At 41.5% G+C, this 18,500-nt stretch overlaps 1 protein-coding gene across 1 annotated transcript; it reads right to left on the bottom strand.

The window, feature by feature from the left end:
• Nucleotides 1-961: 961 nt before the first annotated feature.
• UBE2T (ubiquitin-conjugating enzyme E2T (putative)) lies at nucleotides 962-5,125 on the bottom strand. The gene is made up of 6 exons (XM_006890534.1): nucleotides 4,975-5,125; nucleotides 4,163-4,232; nucleotides 2,967-3,072; nucleotides 2,762-2,860; nucleotides 1,775-1,858; nucleotides 962-1,081 (listed from the first exon to the last, which is right to left on the bottom strand). Exons 1-6 carry the CDS (start codon nucleotides 5,081-5,083, stop codon nucleotides 962-964), a joined length of 588 nt encoding a protein of 195 aa, XP_006890596.1. The 5' UTR covers nucleotides 5,084-5,125.
• Between the last annotated feature and the right edge of the window lie 13,375 nt (nucleotides 5,126-18,500).

Below are 18,500 nucleotides of genomic sequence, written 5' to 3'. Positions count from 1 at the left end.
GTAAAAAATTATATTATACAGTAAAAAAAAAAGATGAACAATACCAGAAGGCTATTCACTCCTTAGAACAATCAGAACAATCAACCATACAAGAACATGAGGGTAATAACTGCCTAGCAAGATAGTTTGAAGGCAGGAAGGGACAGAATTAGGGGAGAGGGAGAGGAGAATCACAGGAAGGAAGCTGGAAGAGTGCTGTTACCCTGGGGGGACTGTAATTAATGCCATAAAATCAATCTGTAAGAATGAATGCATGAAAGCCAATTTGTAAACTTTCACTAAAAGTGCAATACAAAAAAACAAATGCATTTGTGTAATTACTGGGTTAATCCAATGTCTGATTTGACACATCATCATTATTTTAAAATACTAGCACAATGCCTGGCACTTTGTAGGTGTTCAGTAAATATTTGTCAAACAAATGAAAGTCAGGCCATGTAATTGTGGCCAGCTATGTAAATCACAAAATGTGAAGGCTGCAAAAAAAAGGGGGGAGAGGGTTTATCACATTTCTTTTATTCCCACTTTGTTCTAAGATTCCTAAAAACCTAGAGGTAACCGAATTGTTTCTAACAGCAACTTTACATCTACGTCAAACATTTGGTGTCCCTTGTGATGCGGGTAAGCTGGCAAAAGAAAAGACAACAATTCCAAATATTTAAACATTCTGACTATGGAGCTATCTGGCCCGTTTGCTCCCAGACACACATACAGGATAAACACATGGTCAACATTTAATGATTATTTATTTTTCAGGTTAAGAGGCTTTAAAATGCATATGTACAAGATAAATAAAACAAACGATACAGAATTACTGTAGTGCAGAATAAATATACAGGGTCTGTTTTATAGGATACAAAAATTATGTCATCAAATACAAACAATCAAGAAAGGTAGGCAAATTAGACAGGCTTGGCAGAGAAGTTAGAAATATTAACTGAAGCAGAACAAGAGAAAACCCCTAAGGGTGGAATTTCTTCTCTATTCCTCCCAGTGGCCTGGCTCTCCTTTTCTGTGCCGTGTTGTATGCTTCTGGGTCGCTGGCCTCTGGCAGATTACCTGGTATCTCTTCCTCGTCAATCTTGAAAAGAGAAGATGGGGGCGGGGAGGACAACAAAGCTCACACGACCGCCAGGATGGAGAAAATGTAAGCTCTATGATATATGTTAAAATTACACCTCTTTTGCTTCCTGTATGTAATGTCCCCTCCAAAGGTATTTTCTTCAAACTTTTCAACTGTTTATAAATTTCTCCTTATTAGTAAAACACAACTACTACTTAATCTGTAGGATATTTTATAATTTAGCATGTACCAGAATGTGCAAACCTTCAAGTCCCTGCAACTATAGTCTGAATGGCCCGAGAAGAAAGGCTAACGTTCCCTTCTCTTCCCTTCCCACCCTGTGCCCTTCCTACCCCCGCATCCCTACAGCTAAGAGTCCCTTCTTGGTGATACATGAGAAAATGTAGAGAATAGAATCTGAGGTATCTTCCCTACATCCCTGTCACCCTCAAAAGTACAAAAAAATGATCCAGATGATGGCTGCCCTCTAGTGTTGTCAGAAGTTGATAACTGTTAGAAAAAAATCCAGTTGATTAAGTTTGCTAGGTTATTCTGAATAGTTTTGTAGACAGTTGTAGCTGGAGACCATTAGCCACTCTAGAGTATAACAAAATTTATTCGATTTGCCAAATCTAATATTATTTATACTTATATACAAAGAAATACACTGGAAGGACGGCTCGTAGCAAGGAAGCTGTATGAACACCTCACCTTTGGTTTCTGCCTGGCATGTTTCTCTGTCCATTGTCTGGCATTCTCCAGGAAGACTGGCTTATTATATTTATATTCGGAGGACTGAGATAAAAAGAGTCAATGGAGAGAAAAGTGATTTGTTGTTAGTGGCAAACTCTAGTTGTTGCTGCCATGGATAGCTTGTTGTTGTTGTTGTTAAGTGCCGTCGAGTCATTTGCGACTCATAGCGACCCTATGTACAACAGCCTTAAACCCTGCTCTATCCTGTGCCAATCTCATTGCCTCTGACACACCCATCCCGATTACCCCAGTCACTGAATCAATCCACCTCATAGAGGGTCTTCCCCTCCTCGCTGTCCCTCCACTCTACCCAGCATGATGTCCCTCTCCAAAGACCTGTCTCTCCTTGCAACATGTCCAAAGTATGTCAGATGAAGCCCCAGAATCCTTGCCTCAAAGGAGTAGCCTGGTTTAACCCTCTCTAGGATGAATCTGTTTGTTTTCTTGGCGTCCATGGTACATTCAATACTCTTCTCCAGCACCACAGCTCAAAGGCGTCAATTCTCCTTCTGTCCTCCCTAGTCATTGTCCAGCTCTCTGATGCATAACAAGTGATTGCAAAGACCATGGCCTGTATCAGGTGCACCTTAGTCTCCAGAGAGACACCATTGCTCTTGAGTACTTTAGAGAGGTCCCTAACAGCAGACTTTGCCATAGCAATACGTTTTTTGATTTCCTGGCTGCTGGTGCCAAGAGTGTTGACTGTGGAGCCGAGCAAACTGAAGCTGTGAACAATCTCAATCTCATTCTCTTCGCCATTAAGGGATTTATCTTTCATTGCTCCACAAATTGCTGTCTGTCAGATACTCCTAAACATTCAGATTAAGACAGACTAGGAAGAAGGCATGGCCATCCACTTCTGAAACAGCAGGCCTCTGAAAACCCTATGTACATGGATAGCTAGTAGATAGAAAAATTAGAACATGTATCACAGGGAGTGCTTACGATGTCAGCCATGAGTGGGTCATCAGGGTTGGGTTCAGACATAAGCAGCTGAATTGAAGTCAATACAGTTGCGATGTTGAGGGAAGGTCGCCAGGCACCCTGCACACAGAGAATTATTTTTGTAGAAGAAAGTGATGCTTTAATTAAAGTTTTAGAGATGAGAACAACAGAATGATGGAGAGCCATCCCTTTAGACATCACTCACTTTTGGTGGTAGTTTGAGTATATCGAGGCAAATCCTTCCTGCAGAATCAATGTTGGGGTGATAGATTGGAGTCAGAAATCGGATCTTTGGAGGTTCAAATGGGTACCTTTAAAAAAGAACAATGGATGTATTTTAATTATAATATTGTTTCTTAACATACTGCAAACAGCTTTCTTGTCACTAATATGCAAAACACCCCCAAGTAAAACAAAACCAAACCAAAAAAACCTAGAATTCTAGAAATACCAGGAAGGCAACCTTTGGGACACAAACCTTCCCTCCCCCTAGTTTTTTTATTATGAAATTTTTCAAACAATCAAAGTTGAAACCATAGCATTAAATATATCAATTTAAAATTAATACTTAATATTCATTTCAGGGATTCTAGCCATTTCACTCCTCTAAATACTTCACCTAATATTTCCTAATTAGGACATTCTACTATATAACTAAATACTGTTATTATAGTTATCAATTTAAAATAATTCCCTAATGTCATCTATTCAATTCTTATTTACATTTCCTTATTTGTCTCCAAAATATCCTGTATAGCTGGTTTTTCCTATATCAAGATCCAGTAAAGATTTATATATTTGGTAATTATGTCTCTATATTAAGAAAACAGCCTTGGAAATGGCAAATTTATTTTCAGACCCCAAATACCACATGAGTAAGCTAACCTCAGCATTTTACGTAGTCTGGCCTATAACTAACCTGGTGAATAGATAAATATCTATTTCAAAGGTTACTCTTTTCCCCATTCTACATAAAACTACTACTCACTTGATGAGAGCTTTAAAGGAGACTTGAGTTTAAAAGAAACCTTTGATGTGATCAAGCCCATTATTTCATAGGAAAAAAAACTGGACTTCAGAGGAAGAAAAAAATTATTTACCCAAAGTGACATTCTGCTAATTCCTGGCTCATGGTGACCCCAGGTGCTACAGAGTAGAAATGATCTCACTGGGTTTTCTTGGCTGTTAGCATTGCTGGATGGATTTGAACTGCCAACCTTTAGTTTAATAGTTAACTGCAAAAAGTTTGAGTCAGTCAGGAGACTCACTTCAAGTCATGAGAAAACTAGGATTAAAAAACATGTCCTCCTATCACTAGATTCAATACTCAATCTACTACATTACTTTCTTTTCTGGTAACTGCAATGTACTCTATCAATAAAGAATCAAATGCACACGAACCTTTCAGGAATGATCACTTCCAGCTTGAAAACACCCTTTGCATAAGGTGTGTTCGCCCCACCTAATATTTCTTCAGAAGAAAGAAAAAGTTAAAAGTGCTCATAAGAATCATCACACCATATGGACCTTACAAAAGGTCTCTGTTCCTAATGGAGAAACTGGGACTACATCAGTAATCCTCTCTTAGGTCACTAACAAATCTCGTGTGATGAAGTAGATGTATTCAAAAGTTCAGGATTTCATAGTAAGGACATACTGACCTACTGTAGCCCCAAAACAGAAGGTGTACATAGCTGGTCACACACACTAAATTAACCTGCAGATCTTTTTTATATGTTCTGCAATATTCCAAGAAGCTACACCTACAGCCTAGATTCAAACATTTGAGGTGGTGATTTCTGCTCTAACCAATGCTTGAGAACGGATACCCCCATCTCGGCTATAAGTCAGCAAAAGGTCTAATGAAGGTCAGAGAGGCAAGAAATATTATTGTTGTTGTTAAGTGTCGTCGGGTCGTAGGCGACTCATAGTGACCTTATGAACGAAAGTCCTGGACACCTGTATAACTTTCGTCCTTTCTCCAGGGTCACGGGGTTTCCAGAGGCAAACTATTGTGGAACGTGGATGCCACTCCTGCTTCCAAGCTTGTTTTAATTGGGTAATATTTTATGAATACAAATTATAAAAGAAGTACAGTAGGACAGTTTATGCAACTGCTCATTACTTTAATAAGCAAATGTTGAAATACAGCACAGAATTGATGTGCTCATAGAGCCATAACTTCATCACAGCCACTATGTGAGGATACTTACGAGCTTGCAGGTCATCCAACTGGTCCTTATCCTGCCAGCATGTGATGCCTGGGGGTGGCTCTGTGGCTAACAGATGCAGCTCCCTCTTCAGACGTGTAGCTCTCTGCATGATCTCCAAGTAAAAGGAAGCCCACACAGTTCACCACTCAACACAAAAACCTGAATGGAACTTACTGGGGGAGGAAAGTAAACATAAGTAGTCAGCAAGAATAACTGTGATGCCTCCTGTATTTGGTTTCTATTTAGTGTGGGGCAAATACGCCACCAAATCAAAGTCCTTGTCACGGAGTCCATTCTGACCTGTGGCAACCCTCCGCCAGCTTTACGAAGTTGGAATCTTTACAGAAGGACACAGTCTTTCTCCTAAGGGATGGCTGGGAGGTTTGAACCACTCATCTTTTGGTTAACATACCAATGTGTAATATACAATGCTAAATGGCTCTCTTTTATAAATCCCTATTCTGGCTGAGTTTTCTCATTTCCTTCTTGTGACCAGAATATTTATTACATCAAACAGATTTCCAAAATAAAGACTAAGAAAAGGTTAAAAAAAAGTCCTGTGGACAACAAAAACAGTAACAACCTTTTTTGTTTTGTTTTTAAGATTGTGATTCAAGTAAAGGTTTGTTGTTATGTGCTGTCAAGTCACTTGCGACTCATAAAGACCCTATGTACAACAGCCCTGAAACTTGCTCTATCCTGTGCCAACTTTACTGTCTCTGATACACCTACCCTCATTACCAAGTCACTGAATCAATCCATCTATTCAATGGTCTTCCTCTCTTTCTCTGTCCCTCCATCCTTCCAAGCATGATGTCCCTCTCCAAGGACTTGACGGTCCCTCCTTGCAACATGCCCAAAGTATGTCAAATGAAGCCTCAGAATCCTTGCCTCCAAGAAGTAGCCTAGTTTGATCCTCTCCAGGACAAACCTAATTGTTCTCCTGGCAGTCCATGGTATACTCAAAACTCTTCTTCAGCACCACAGCTCAAAGGCTTCAATTCTCTTTCCCTAGTCATTATCCAGCTCTCTGATGCATAGCTAGCAATTACACAGATTATGACCTGGATCAGGCGCACCTTAGTCTCCAGACTGATGTTATTGTGGTGGCTTTTTTAATTTTTTTTTTTAATTTTCTTGTTGTGTACCATTGAATCAGATCCAACTGGCACAGGAGAAGACTGCCACTCCTTCTCCAGAGCAGCATCTGGTGGATTGGAACCATGTGCCTTCAGGATTGCAGTGCAGTTTCTTGCCACTAGGCCACCAGAGCTCCCTTATTCTGCTGTCTTTTATGATTACACACAAGATAATAAAGCTGTAAATGTTTTCCTTTCTGGTTGTACTTTTTGTATATTACGTTTTCCTGACCCACAAACTTCATAAACAGTTGCTGATAGCACTCTTTTAAACATTTCACATTTCTGCGTTTTAGGCCTAAGTCTTTAATCCACTGGGAATTAATTTTTTATAAGGGTGCACTTAAAATTTGCCCCTATGAATAATCAATTGTCCTCGCATCATTTCCATGAAAGTCAGTCTTTCCTGCTGATAGTGTTATAAATTACATTTTCATGTATGTATACATCTGCTTTGAAATTATTTTATTCCATTGATCAAATGAATTATGCATAAGCCAATAACCCACTGTTTTCATTGTTATTGTTGTTATGTATCACTGAGCTGGAACCAACTCAAGAGCTGACCCTCCAGTGGATTTTCAGAGGCAGTAAATTACATGGGAGGAGACTGCCCAGCTTTCTCCCAAGGAGAAGCTAGTGGATTTGAACTGCATGCCTTTGGGTTGGCAGCACAATTCCCTACCTCTAAGCCGGCTACTTAATAAAACTTGATGTATGGTAAGTCAAGGACTCCCACTTAGTTGTTCTTCTTTCAGGGCATTATTCCTGGCCCTTTGCTATGGCATATTAACTTGAGAATATTACAAAAATTTAAATATATATGCAAACATATAGAATCTATGCATTAATTGGATTATAATAACTATATCAACTGCACAGATATGTGGGGAGAAAAGACATCTTTGTATTTATAATATTGTATTGGTCCATGAACATGAAATATGTACTCAGGTCTTTTTTGATGCTTTTCAACAGTTTGATAAATTTCTTTATATAAGGTCTTACCTGATTTTTGCTATATTTCTTTAAGAATATTTTTTGTAATCTTTTAAAGAACTATATTTTTTTTCTTACTGGCATACATAACTATTGTTGTTGTTGTTGTTGTTATGTGTCACCAAATCACCTGCGACTCATAGCGACCCTGTATACAACAACCCCAAACCCTGTTCTGTCCAGTGCCAACCTCACTGCCTCCGACACACCTACTCCCACTAACCCCAGTCTCTGAATCAGTCCACATCACAGAGGATCCTCCTCTCCTGCGCTGTCCCTCCACCCTCCCAAGCATGATGTCCCTCTCCAAGGACTGGCCCCTCCTGCAACATGTCCAAAGTTATGTCAGACGAAGCTTCAGAATCCTTGTCTCCAAAGAGCAGCCTGGTTTAACCCTCTCCAGGATGAACCTGTTCATTTTCTTAGCAATCCATGGTATATTCAATACTCTTTTCCAGCACCACTGCTCAAAGGCATCAATTCTCCTAGCCTCCCTAGTCATTGTCCAGCTCTCTGATGCATAGCAAGTGTTATTACAAAGATCATGGCCTGTGTCAGGTGCACTTTAGTCTCCAGAATGACACCACTGCTCTTCAGTACTTTGGAGAGGTCCTATAGTTGATTTTTAACTAAAATTATAGTAATGCTAATGATGAATCTATGTTCAGGAAGCAAAAATAATTCTATATAACCAACTATATCATCCATAAATAATCAGTTTACCCTTCATTTCACGTCTATTCCCTTGGTTTCTACTGTGGCTGTAACATCCAGAACAATGTTAACTAGAAAAGCTGATAGCTGGTAGTGGTGTTGATTGCCTTCGAGTCAAGCACGACTCATAGAAACCCAATGAACAAAAGGTCTGAAGCCCCATCTACAATTATCAACATTTATCAAAGTTCATAGAGTTTCCAGAGGCATGCTATTTAGGAAGTGGATGCCACTCCTGCTTCCAAATCTGTCCTAGTATGTTGTTATGTGCCACTGAGTCACCTGCGATGCATAGCGACTCTACATACAGCAGCTCTGAACCCTTCCCTGTCCTGAGCCAGTCTAACTAATTCCAACACACCAACCCCTACTGCCCCAGTTACTGTATCAATCCATCTCATCTGGGGTCTCCCTCTCCTGCACTGTCCCTCCACCTTTCCGAGCATGAAGTCCTCCAAGGACCGGTCTCTCCTGGCCATGTACCCAAAGTAAGTGAGGCAGAGCTTCAAAATTCTAGCCTCCAAGGAGAGACTTGGTTTTACCCTCTCCAAGACAGATATATTTGTTTTCTTGGTGGTCCATGGTACGTTCAAGACTTATCCAGCACTACTGGTATTATTGTCTTTTTCACGTAAAGGGAAAATTTATGAGTAAGACCGGCCTCTCTTCTCTGTGCACAAATTTCTTTAACTATTACAGTTATTACTCAAGTTTGCTATTTCTTGAGTCAATTTTGACAAATTAACATTTTTCATTAATTTATCTATTTGTATATATACAGTCACTATTTTAATTTCTGTAACATCTGTGATTCTACTTACATTTTCATTTCTAATGTTTATCTGTGACACCATTTTTTCTTTGATCAAAATGTCTTTGCAAAAATCAGTATGGTTCTCCTCTATTGGAAATTTTCTATTTCAATACTTTGTTTCTATTTTATTTCCATCCTCCCACTTTTTTCCCTCAATATTAAATTCTTTGTAGTGTAAATATTTAAGAGCACGAACTGCCTTCTAAATATTGCTGCAGCCCAGTTTTCATATGTGAAATATGTTATTCTTTTTTTCTCAATATTTTTTACCGACTTTAATATGTGGCTAGAGATCATAGCTTTACGTCCTTGAAAATGTACTGTCTTGTTTTACACTACTCAACATACTCAGAATGTCTATCTTGATGTTACCTGGGATGTTGTTATACTGTCATGTGCCATTAAGTCAGAACTGACTCAGAGTGGGTTTTCAGAGGCTATAAATCTCATGAGAGGAGACTGTCTAAATCTTTCTCCTGCGGAGCAGCTGGTGGATTCAAACCACCTGCCTTTGGGGATTAGGTTGTTAGGTACTATGTGTCAAAATGATTCATAGTTCATCCTCCAGCAGCTTTTCAGGAGCAGTTTATTGCACAGGAAGAGACTGTTCCTCTTTCTCTTGTGGAGCCGACCATATGCCTTTGGGTTGACAATGTAAATCTTTACCACCAGGTCACTAGATTAGGGATATTGTTGTTAAAGTGCCATCGAGTCGTAAACAACTCATAGTGACCCTATGAGCAAAATACCTGAACACTTGCATAATTTTTATCATTTCTCCAAGTTCATAATAGAGTTTCCGGAGGCAAGTGGATGCCACTCCTGATTTCAAGCTTGTTTAAATTGGGCAGCTTCACCAAACACTGTCCACCAAGGGTAACTATTATCGCATTTGGCACATGTTGTGTCAACAGTGTTTGGCATCACAGTAATCATGAGATTACCTCTGTACAGCAAATGGACCAGTGCTACACCACTTAGAAGAATGACTGACCAAAAATAATTAAAACCAGGCCTGAGGGCCACAGATTAAAATCACCCACCTTTGGCCTGGTAGCATCACTTTCTATCCACTGGGCCCACAGAGATCTCTCGTTGTTGTCGTTAAGTGCCGTCGAGTCGTAGACTAGGGACAGTGTTCTATATATGCCCATTAGACAAGCTTGTTAACAGTATCATTCACATCTTTTATATTCTTACTGATATTTTTAAGTGATTGATCAGTGAGGTTTGATAGATTACTAAGGACTAAGGTCCTTTATTTCACCAGGTAGTTTCCACCTTATATATTTTACGGTGGACTTTTAGATAAATAGGGAGCAGTAGTGGTGTAGTCCATAGAGGTTAGATAGCTACAACAATGGCTGCATTTGCTGGCAGTTCAAATCCACCAGTAGTTTCTTGCCAAGCTGGGCAATATCCTCCCATGAGATTTATAGTCTCAGAAACCCAAAGGAGAGTAGGCAATGAATTGTACTCAACAGCAATAATTTGAGTTTTATAGATAAACACAAGTTTAGGATTTTTAGATATTTCTAGTTTTTATCACGGCTATAGTACCATGCAGCATCTGGAGGACAACTACTAGGCCAGCTGACTGGAACAGATCCAATATTATTCCCATTCCAAAAAGAGGTGACCTGACAAGAGTGTGGAAATTATCGAACAATATCACTAATAACACAAACTAGCAAAATCCTGCTGAAGATTATCCAAAAAAAGACTTGAACAGTACATTGACAGAGAGCTACCAGAAATACAAGCTGGGTTTAGAAGAGGTCATGACACTAGTGACATTCCTGCCAATGTCAGATGGATCTTGGCAGAAAGCAAAGAGTACCAGAAGAATGTCTGTTTCATTGACTATGCAAAGGCAGTTGACTGTGTTGATCACAATAAATTGTGGCTAACCTTGAGGAAAATGGGAACCTCAGAACACCTGACCATGTTTATACAAAATCTATACGTTGATCACGAAGCAATCCTCAGAACAGAGAAAGGAAACATTGCATGGTTCAAAATCAGGAAAGGAGTGTGTCAGGGATGCATCTTGTCCTCATACCTTTTCAATCTGTATACAGAACAGATCATTCGGGAAGCAGGGTCTTATGAGGAGAAGTGTGGCATCAAGATTGGAGGGAGATTCATTAACAACCTACAATATGCAGACAACACAACCCTGCTTGCTAAAACTGATGAAGACCTGAAGCACTTGCTGCAAAAGGGCAAATACTGTAGTCTTCAATATGGATTGAACTGCAACATCAAGAAGACAAAGATTCTCACCACTGGGCCAATTGGTAGCACCATATTAAATGGAGAAGAGACTGAGGTTGTTAGCAATTACAGCTTGCTCGAACAGCAGTCAGGAAATCAAAAGACAAATTGCATTGGGAAAAATCTGCTGTCATGGACCTCTCCAGAGTGCTGAAAAACAACGTCAGTCTAGATACACAGGTGCACCTGATCCAGGCCATGGTCTTCTCAATTACTTGTTATGCTTCAGAGAGTTGGACAATGATAAAGGATGACAGAAGAAGAATAGATGCCTTCGAGTTGTGGTGCTGGAAAAGAGTCTTGAACATATCATGACTGCCAAGAAAACAAATAGGTTTGTCTTGGAGAGTGTGAAACCAAGTCTTCCTTGGAGGCTAGGATTTTGAAGCTCCACCTCACTTACTTTGGTTATGTGGCAAGGAGAGATTGGTCCTTGGAGGACATCATGCTCAGACGGGTGGACAATGCAGGAGAGGGAGACCCAGGATGAGATGTATTGATACAGTAACGGGGGCAATGGGAGTTGGTGTGTCAGAACTAGGGAGATTGCTTCAGGACAGGAAGGGGTCAGAGCTGCTGTATTTGCCACACTTCTCCTCATAAGACCCTGCTTCCCGAATGATCTGTTCTGTATACAGATTGAAAAGGTATGAGGACAAGATGCATCCCTGACACACTCCTTTCCTGATTTTGAACCATGCAATGTTTCCTTTCTCTGTTCTGAGGATTGCTTCGTGATCAAAGTATAGATTTTGTATAAACATGGTCAGGTGTTCTGAGGTTCCCATTTTCCTCAAGGTTAGCCATAATTTATTGTGATCAACACAGTCAACTGCCTTTGCATAGTCAATGAAACAGACATTCTTCTGGTACTCTTTGCTTTCTGCCAAGATCCATCTGACATTGGCAGGAAATGTCACTAGTGTCATGACCTCTTCTAAACCCAGCTTGTATTTCTGGTAGCTCTCTGTCAATGTACTGTTCAAGTCTTTTTTTGGATAATCTTCAGCAGGATTTTGCTAGTTTGGGTTATTAGTGATATTGTTCGATAATTTCCACACTCTTGTCAGGTCACCTCTTTTTGGAATGGGAATACAAATAATAATACAAATAAAAATACAAATACCAATAACATTTTACGACAAGTGTGGAAGCAGGAGTGGCATCCACTTCATAAATAAGATGCCTTGGAAACTCTATGAATTTTGATAAATGTTGTTGGTTGTAGAGGGCCTTCAGGCCTTTTGTTCATAGGGTCACTATGAGTCATGCTCGACAACAACATAGCACCATGAGTGCTCTATTAACATTTGTTTAAGAGTATTGATCCTCTTCAAGTTATACCAGCTTTATTCTGGTAGTTATTTGCCTATCACTTCCCATCTTTTCTTTTCACCTTCTGGAGGTTTAAATGTCAGATACCATGTTTATATACCTGGACTTTCGTAATCAAATCAAAGGGACCTAATTTAGCTGGTGTGTTCAGTACATTTACATTTATCAACATATCAATTAGGGAGCACTGGCGACCCCGTGATATATGCTTAGATCCCAAAGGCACACTGTTCAAATCCACCAGCTACCTGGCAGGAGGATGGGCAATCTCTTCCTGATTTACTGCCTCTGAAAACCAGCTGGAAGTTTCGCTATGAGTTAGTTATGAATTACCTATTGCTGTAACTGAACTCCTGAAACTTAAGTGACTTAATCAGCTTATTTACTTGGAATCCACATAATTTATAACATGATGCAGCTCTTGTGGAAAAGCCTGGTAGATTCTCAAAAGTTAAACACAAAATCACCACATGAACCAACAATTCACTCTAATCATATGAACCAGCAATTTCACCCTAGGTGTATTTTAAAAAGTCTCTGTCTTAGAATGGGTTCCAATTCCATGACCCTATAGGACAGGCAGATTTCCAAGACATGGGTTTGCAAGGTCGTACATCTCTACAGGGGTAAAATGCCACATCTTTCTCCCACTGAGGAATGAAGTGCCCTTCCGATCATTAGCCGACTTGTTTTAGCCATTGATCCACTAGAGAAAGAACACGTTCCCGATGAAACTTTTAATTCAGTTGGGGATTTGACTACATAATATGCTCTATACCAGGCTTCTTTGGTCAACAGCTGCTTTTCTGAGGCTCTGCTTTCTGTTGTCAGGAAAAAGGAAACTCTTTAAAAGAACTAAGAACCTTTCCTTCCCAGGATTGTAAGCAGCCTCCTCTTCGGTGTCTTAGACTTCCTTTCTGGGGAGTCAGGAAATACACCTCTTACCTGTTCAGACGAGCCCGCCGCCACACAACCCGTCGGCCGCCCAGGTACCTGCGTCCATGCCACTGAGACAGCGTCGCTCTCGCTCCCGCTCAGGGAGGATTGCGATTGGTCCGCAACAATCACCGGAAGAGAAGCGCAGCCGCCCATTGGTCAGTGTTTCAAGCTTGGCTTCCGCTCACGTTGCATTCGAATCGGAACGCGCGCCGGCTGCAGCCGTGTAAGTGCCGCTGAAATGCCCAACTGCTCTCACCTTCCGGGGATTCGGAAATGAACGGGAAGGGGTCCTGTCCTGGGGTCTGCATTTGACTGAATGAAGACTCCTGCCTCAGCAATGTATGTCATTTGCTTTCAGGTCGGAACCGCTGACCTCTCAGTGGCTTTTTCAGAGACTAAAAAAAAGTGCAGCCTGAATGCTCCTTGGAGGTAAAGATGGCAGAGTTTCGTCCTTCAGACTTTGGACATGTAGTTAGGCGAGGCTATTCCTTGGAAGAGGACGTCATGCTTGGAAAGATGGAGGGTCAGGGAAGGAGAGGAAGACACACACATACACACACACACACACACACACACACACACGACATGGATTGACAGGGTGACTTCAGCAATGGGCTCTAGTGTGTCAGAGATGGTGAGGATGGCACAGGATAGGGCAGGGTTCAGGTCGGCTCTTCATAGGGTCGTCATACTTTTCGATGGCACCTAACAATAGCAACAAATCAACCAGATGCAAAGTGCCCTTTTTTTCTGCGAATCCTCTGGTGGATTCGAACCTCAGGAGAGTCTGAGTCTTTAGATGAGCAGTGCAACTCCCTGTGAGCTATACCGCAAGAATGCCCTTTTACTTATTGATGTAATTGATAAAATTATAGATAATACCTCATCCCTGATCCTTAAATCCCGTGAAGGAAGCCAATTTTTAAACTGTTAAAGTGGAAATAAAGCAAAAGCAATTCTGTAAAAGCAAAACCTTTTAGTGGACCCTCCATCAGGCTATCTTTATGAAAGGAGACTGCTCACCTTTCTCCTGCACAAGGGCTGGTGAATTTAAACCTCCAGTCTTTTGGTTAGCAACTCAGCAAAATACACAGTACACCACTAGGGCTCCTTAAAATGAGGATGGTTTGTACTAATTGGAAAGGTTCAAATTCAATAGCACTTTAGTGCTTCTCCTAAGAGAATAAAACCAAGCTCTGCAAACATTCCCCAACTTCCTTAGATTATGGCTTCTGTTTGACAACTTTTTTCTCTAGCAACCCTCCTTCCCATGAATATAGTTATTTTGTATTGTGGTGGTTGTTACGTGTTGGGTCAGCTGGAACTCATAGGGACTGTATGTACTATAGTTCAGAACTCTGCCCTATCATAAGCCGGTTTAACTGATTCTGACATAACCATTACCTCAGTTACTGACTCAATCCAACTTATCTGGGGTCTTCCTCTCTTCCACTGTCCCTCTACCCTTCCAAGCATGATGTCGTTCTCAAAGGACTGGTTCCTCCTGCCATGTGGGAGCGTCAACATCCTTGCCTCCAAGGAGAAATTTGATTTCACTGTCTCCAATACAGACCTCTTTGTTCTCTTGGTGGTTCATGGTATGTTCAATACTGTTTTTCAGCATCACAACTCAAAGGCATCAATTCATCTGTCATCTTTAGTCACTGTGCAGCTCAGATGCACCTTAGTTCCTAGACTGCTGGTATCAAGAGTGTTGACTGTGGAGTCAAGCAAACTAAAGCTGTTAACAATCTCAGTCTTTTCACCATCCATCATGATGATGCCAATTGGCCCAGTGGTGAGAATCTTTGTGTTCTTAATGTTGAACTTCAAATAAAAATGACCTGCGCTGGCTGAAAATCACCTGTGACCTCATCCATAGCCACTGGTGAGAGTCAGCGCCCAGAGCCATCAGGGGCTTTAAGCTCGTTGCCCACTGCTGTGGTGTGTACAGCTGAAACCCAGGCCCCGACAGGCACCTGGGGGGGAAAGAAAAAACCCAGACTCTACTTCATGCTCTGCTGGAGAAGAAGGGGCAGTCTCCTGTGCCAGTCGGATCCGGTTTGACGGTACACACACACACACACACACACACACACACACACACTTCTTTTTTAAAAAAAGACTACTTCAGCCGTTGCGGCCCTCTGCCCGGGGCGGGCTGCCCTTGGCCCTCGGCTCAGGGCGAGCCGTCGTGGCCTTCTGCCCGGGGCGGGTTGCACTTGGCCCCCGGCTCGGGGCAAACCTTCGCGGCCCTCAGGAGCAAGAGGGTGGGCAGCTATAACCCAGGACCACCAGTAAGATGATAGAGCGTTCTCCCTTCCCCCTTTATGTCTGCGCCCCTGTTCAGCATGAAGAAGCCAGAGAGTCGGCATCCAATTCCCAAATCAATAAGACAGTTGGTTTAATTACTATTGGAAAATGCTTGTCATTCCTCTGTAGCATCTGGTCCCCACTGGACCCTCATCATTTCCTTTACCTGCTCCCCCCACCGACCAAACTGTGCAGCTCTGCAACTGCATCCTGGCCCATCCTCACCCTTCTGCCCTCAACCCTCACCTCCTTGTACCCCCAATGTGTTTTTCCCAATAAAAAAAAAATTAAAAAAAAAAATGAAGGCTACAGTCCTTGACTTTCTGCAGCAAGTGTTTCAGGTCCTCTTCAGGTTCTGCAAGCAAGTTTGTGTCATCTGCATAACACAGTTTGGTGATGAGTCTACCTCCAATCCTGATGCCACATTCTTCCTAATAAAGCCCAGCCACCCAAATGATCTCTTCCACATACAGACTGAAAAGGTGTGGAGACAGGACGCATCTCTAATGTACTCCTTTCCTAATTTTGAACCATGCAGCATTTCCTTGCTCTGTTCTGACAACTGCTTCCAGGTTCGAGTATAGGTTCTGTGTAAGCACAATCAAGTGTTCTGGGATTCCCATTCTTCTCAAAGTTAACAATTTGTTGTGATCCACACAGTCAAATGCCTTTCCATAGTCAATAAAATACAGATGAATATTCTTCTGATACTCTTTGCTTTCTACCAGGATCCATCTGACACTGGTGATAATGTCTCTAGTGCCACGGCCTCTTCTAAGCCCAGCTTGTATTTCTAGTAGCTCTGTCGATGTATTTGTATCAGGATTTTGTTTGCATATGATGCTGTTGTTGTTGTTATGTGCCATCGAGCTGACTACAACTCATAGTGACCCTTTGTACAACAGACCTAAACACTGCTCTATCCTGTGCCAATCTTATTGTTTTTGACACACCGACCCCATTACCCAGTCACTGAATCAATCCATCTCATTGAGGTTCTTCCTCTCTGCGATGTCCCTCCATACTCCCAAACATGATGTCCCTCTCCAAGGACTGGTCCGTCCTTACAACATGTCCAAAGTATGTCAAATGAAGAATTTCAGAATTCTTGCCTCTAAGGAGCAGCCTGGTCTCACCTCCTCTAGGACAAACCTGTTTGTTCTCCTACTAGTCCATGGCATATTCAATACTCTTCTCCAGCACCACAGCTCAAAGGCATCAATTCTGTCATGCCTAGTAATTGTCTATCTTTCTGATGCACAGCAAGTAATTGCAAAGAGTATGGCCCAGATCAGGCACACCTTAGTCTCCAAATTGACGTTGTTCTTCAGTACTTTGGAGAAGTCTCAGACAGCAGCAGGACGCAGTGTGGGAGATGTTAGTGATAGTATTCGGTAATTTCCACATTCCATTGAGTCACCTTTTTTTGGAATGGGACTAGATATGGATCTCATGCAGCCAGATGGCCAGGTGGTTGACATCCAGATTTCTTGGCACAACGTGATCAGCACATCCAGGGCAGCATCTGTTTGTTGAAATATGATAATTGATATTCCATCAATTCGTGGGACCTTGTTTTTTGCCAATTCTTTCAGAGCAGAGAGATGGATGAGGCATTCTGCTCTGGTTAAGATAGTCAGCCTTGGAAACTTCCCTGTAAAGTCAGCACAAGTCAGGATCAGTGATAATGCAGCGGAGAAGTAGTCAAGTGCAAGTTCAGTAATCATTTGGGGGGGATAGTGCAGGGTGTAAGGGGGTACCCCCTTTGTATTGAATGGAAATTTGGAAGGATTTGTTGGCAAATCCTTTTCCAACTCTAAATAAGAAGCCTTGGTAGAACAATGACCATAATGTTCAGCTGTTAACCAAAGTCAGGATCTTAAACTTAAACCTACCAGATAAACAGAGGGAGAAAAATGTGGCTTTTTGCTACCGTAAAGATGTACAGCCTTGGAAGTGTTATGGGACAGTTCAAATGATAGGGTTGCTATCAATCTGAATCAACTTGGTGAATTGGCTTTGGTTTTGACTCCACAGTTAACACTCTTTACACCAGTAGCCAGGAAATTAAAAGATGAATTGCATTGGGAAAGTCTGCTGTCAGAGACCTCTCCAAGGTACTGAACTGAAGAGCAACAATGTCAGTCTGGAGACTAAGGTGTGCCTGATCCAGCAATTACTTGCTATGCATCTGAAAGTTGGCCAATGACCAGGGATGATAGACGGAGAACTGATGCCTTTGAGCTGTGGTGTTGAAGAATTGTATTGAATATACCGTGGACTGCTAGGAGAACAAACAACTTCATCCAAGAGAGGGTGAGACCAGGCAAGGATTCTGAAACTTCGTCTGGTGCACTTTGGACATTTGCAAGGAGAGTCCTAGGAGAAGGACATCATGCTTGGGAGGGTGGAGGGATAATGAAAGAGAGGAAGAACCTCTATGAGATGCATTGATTCAGTGACTTGGGTAGTGGGGGTAAGAGTGTCAGAGACAATAAGATTGGCACAGGATAGAGCAGGATTTAGGGCTGTTGTAAATAGACTTGATGTGAGTCACAACTGACTTGACGGCACATAACAACAACAATGCATCTGAAATTGGACAATGAATAAAGATAACTGAAGAATTGATGTCTCTGAGTTGTAGTATTGGAGAAGAGTACTGAATATTCTATGGACTGCAAAGAGAACAAACAAATATATCTTGGAAAAAGTGCAAATAGGGTGCTTCTTAGAGGCAACGACAGCAAAACTTCATCTCACATACTTTAGGCATATTGTTAGGAGGGTCTAGTTCTTGGAAAAGAATATCATGATTGGAAAGGTGGAGGGTTAGCAGAAGAGAAGACCCTCAAAAAGGTGGATGGACATGGTGACTGTAACAATGAACCTCAGTATATCAGAGATGATGAAGATGGTACAGGGAAAGATTCAGATCTGTTGTTCATTCATAAGGTTGCCGTGAGTCACACTTGACTCAGTGGCACCTAACAACA

The sequence above is a fragment of the Elephantulus edwardii genome, unplaced genomic scaffold (genome assembly GCF_000299155.1).
Source record: "Elephantulus edwardii isolate Elephantulus edwardi_28Jun2011 unplaced genomic scaffold, EleEdw1.0 scaffold00090, whole genome shotgun sequence".
Lineage (NCBI taxonomy): Eukaryota > Metazoa > Chordata > Mammalia > Macroscelidea > Macroscelididae > Elephantulus > Elephantulus edwardii.
Note: the sequence above shows the minus strand (reverse complement) of the source record. Positions and strands in the feature narration are given on the sequence as shown.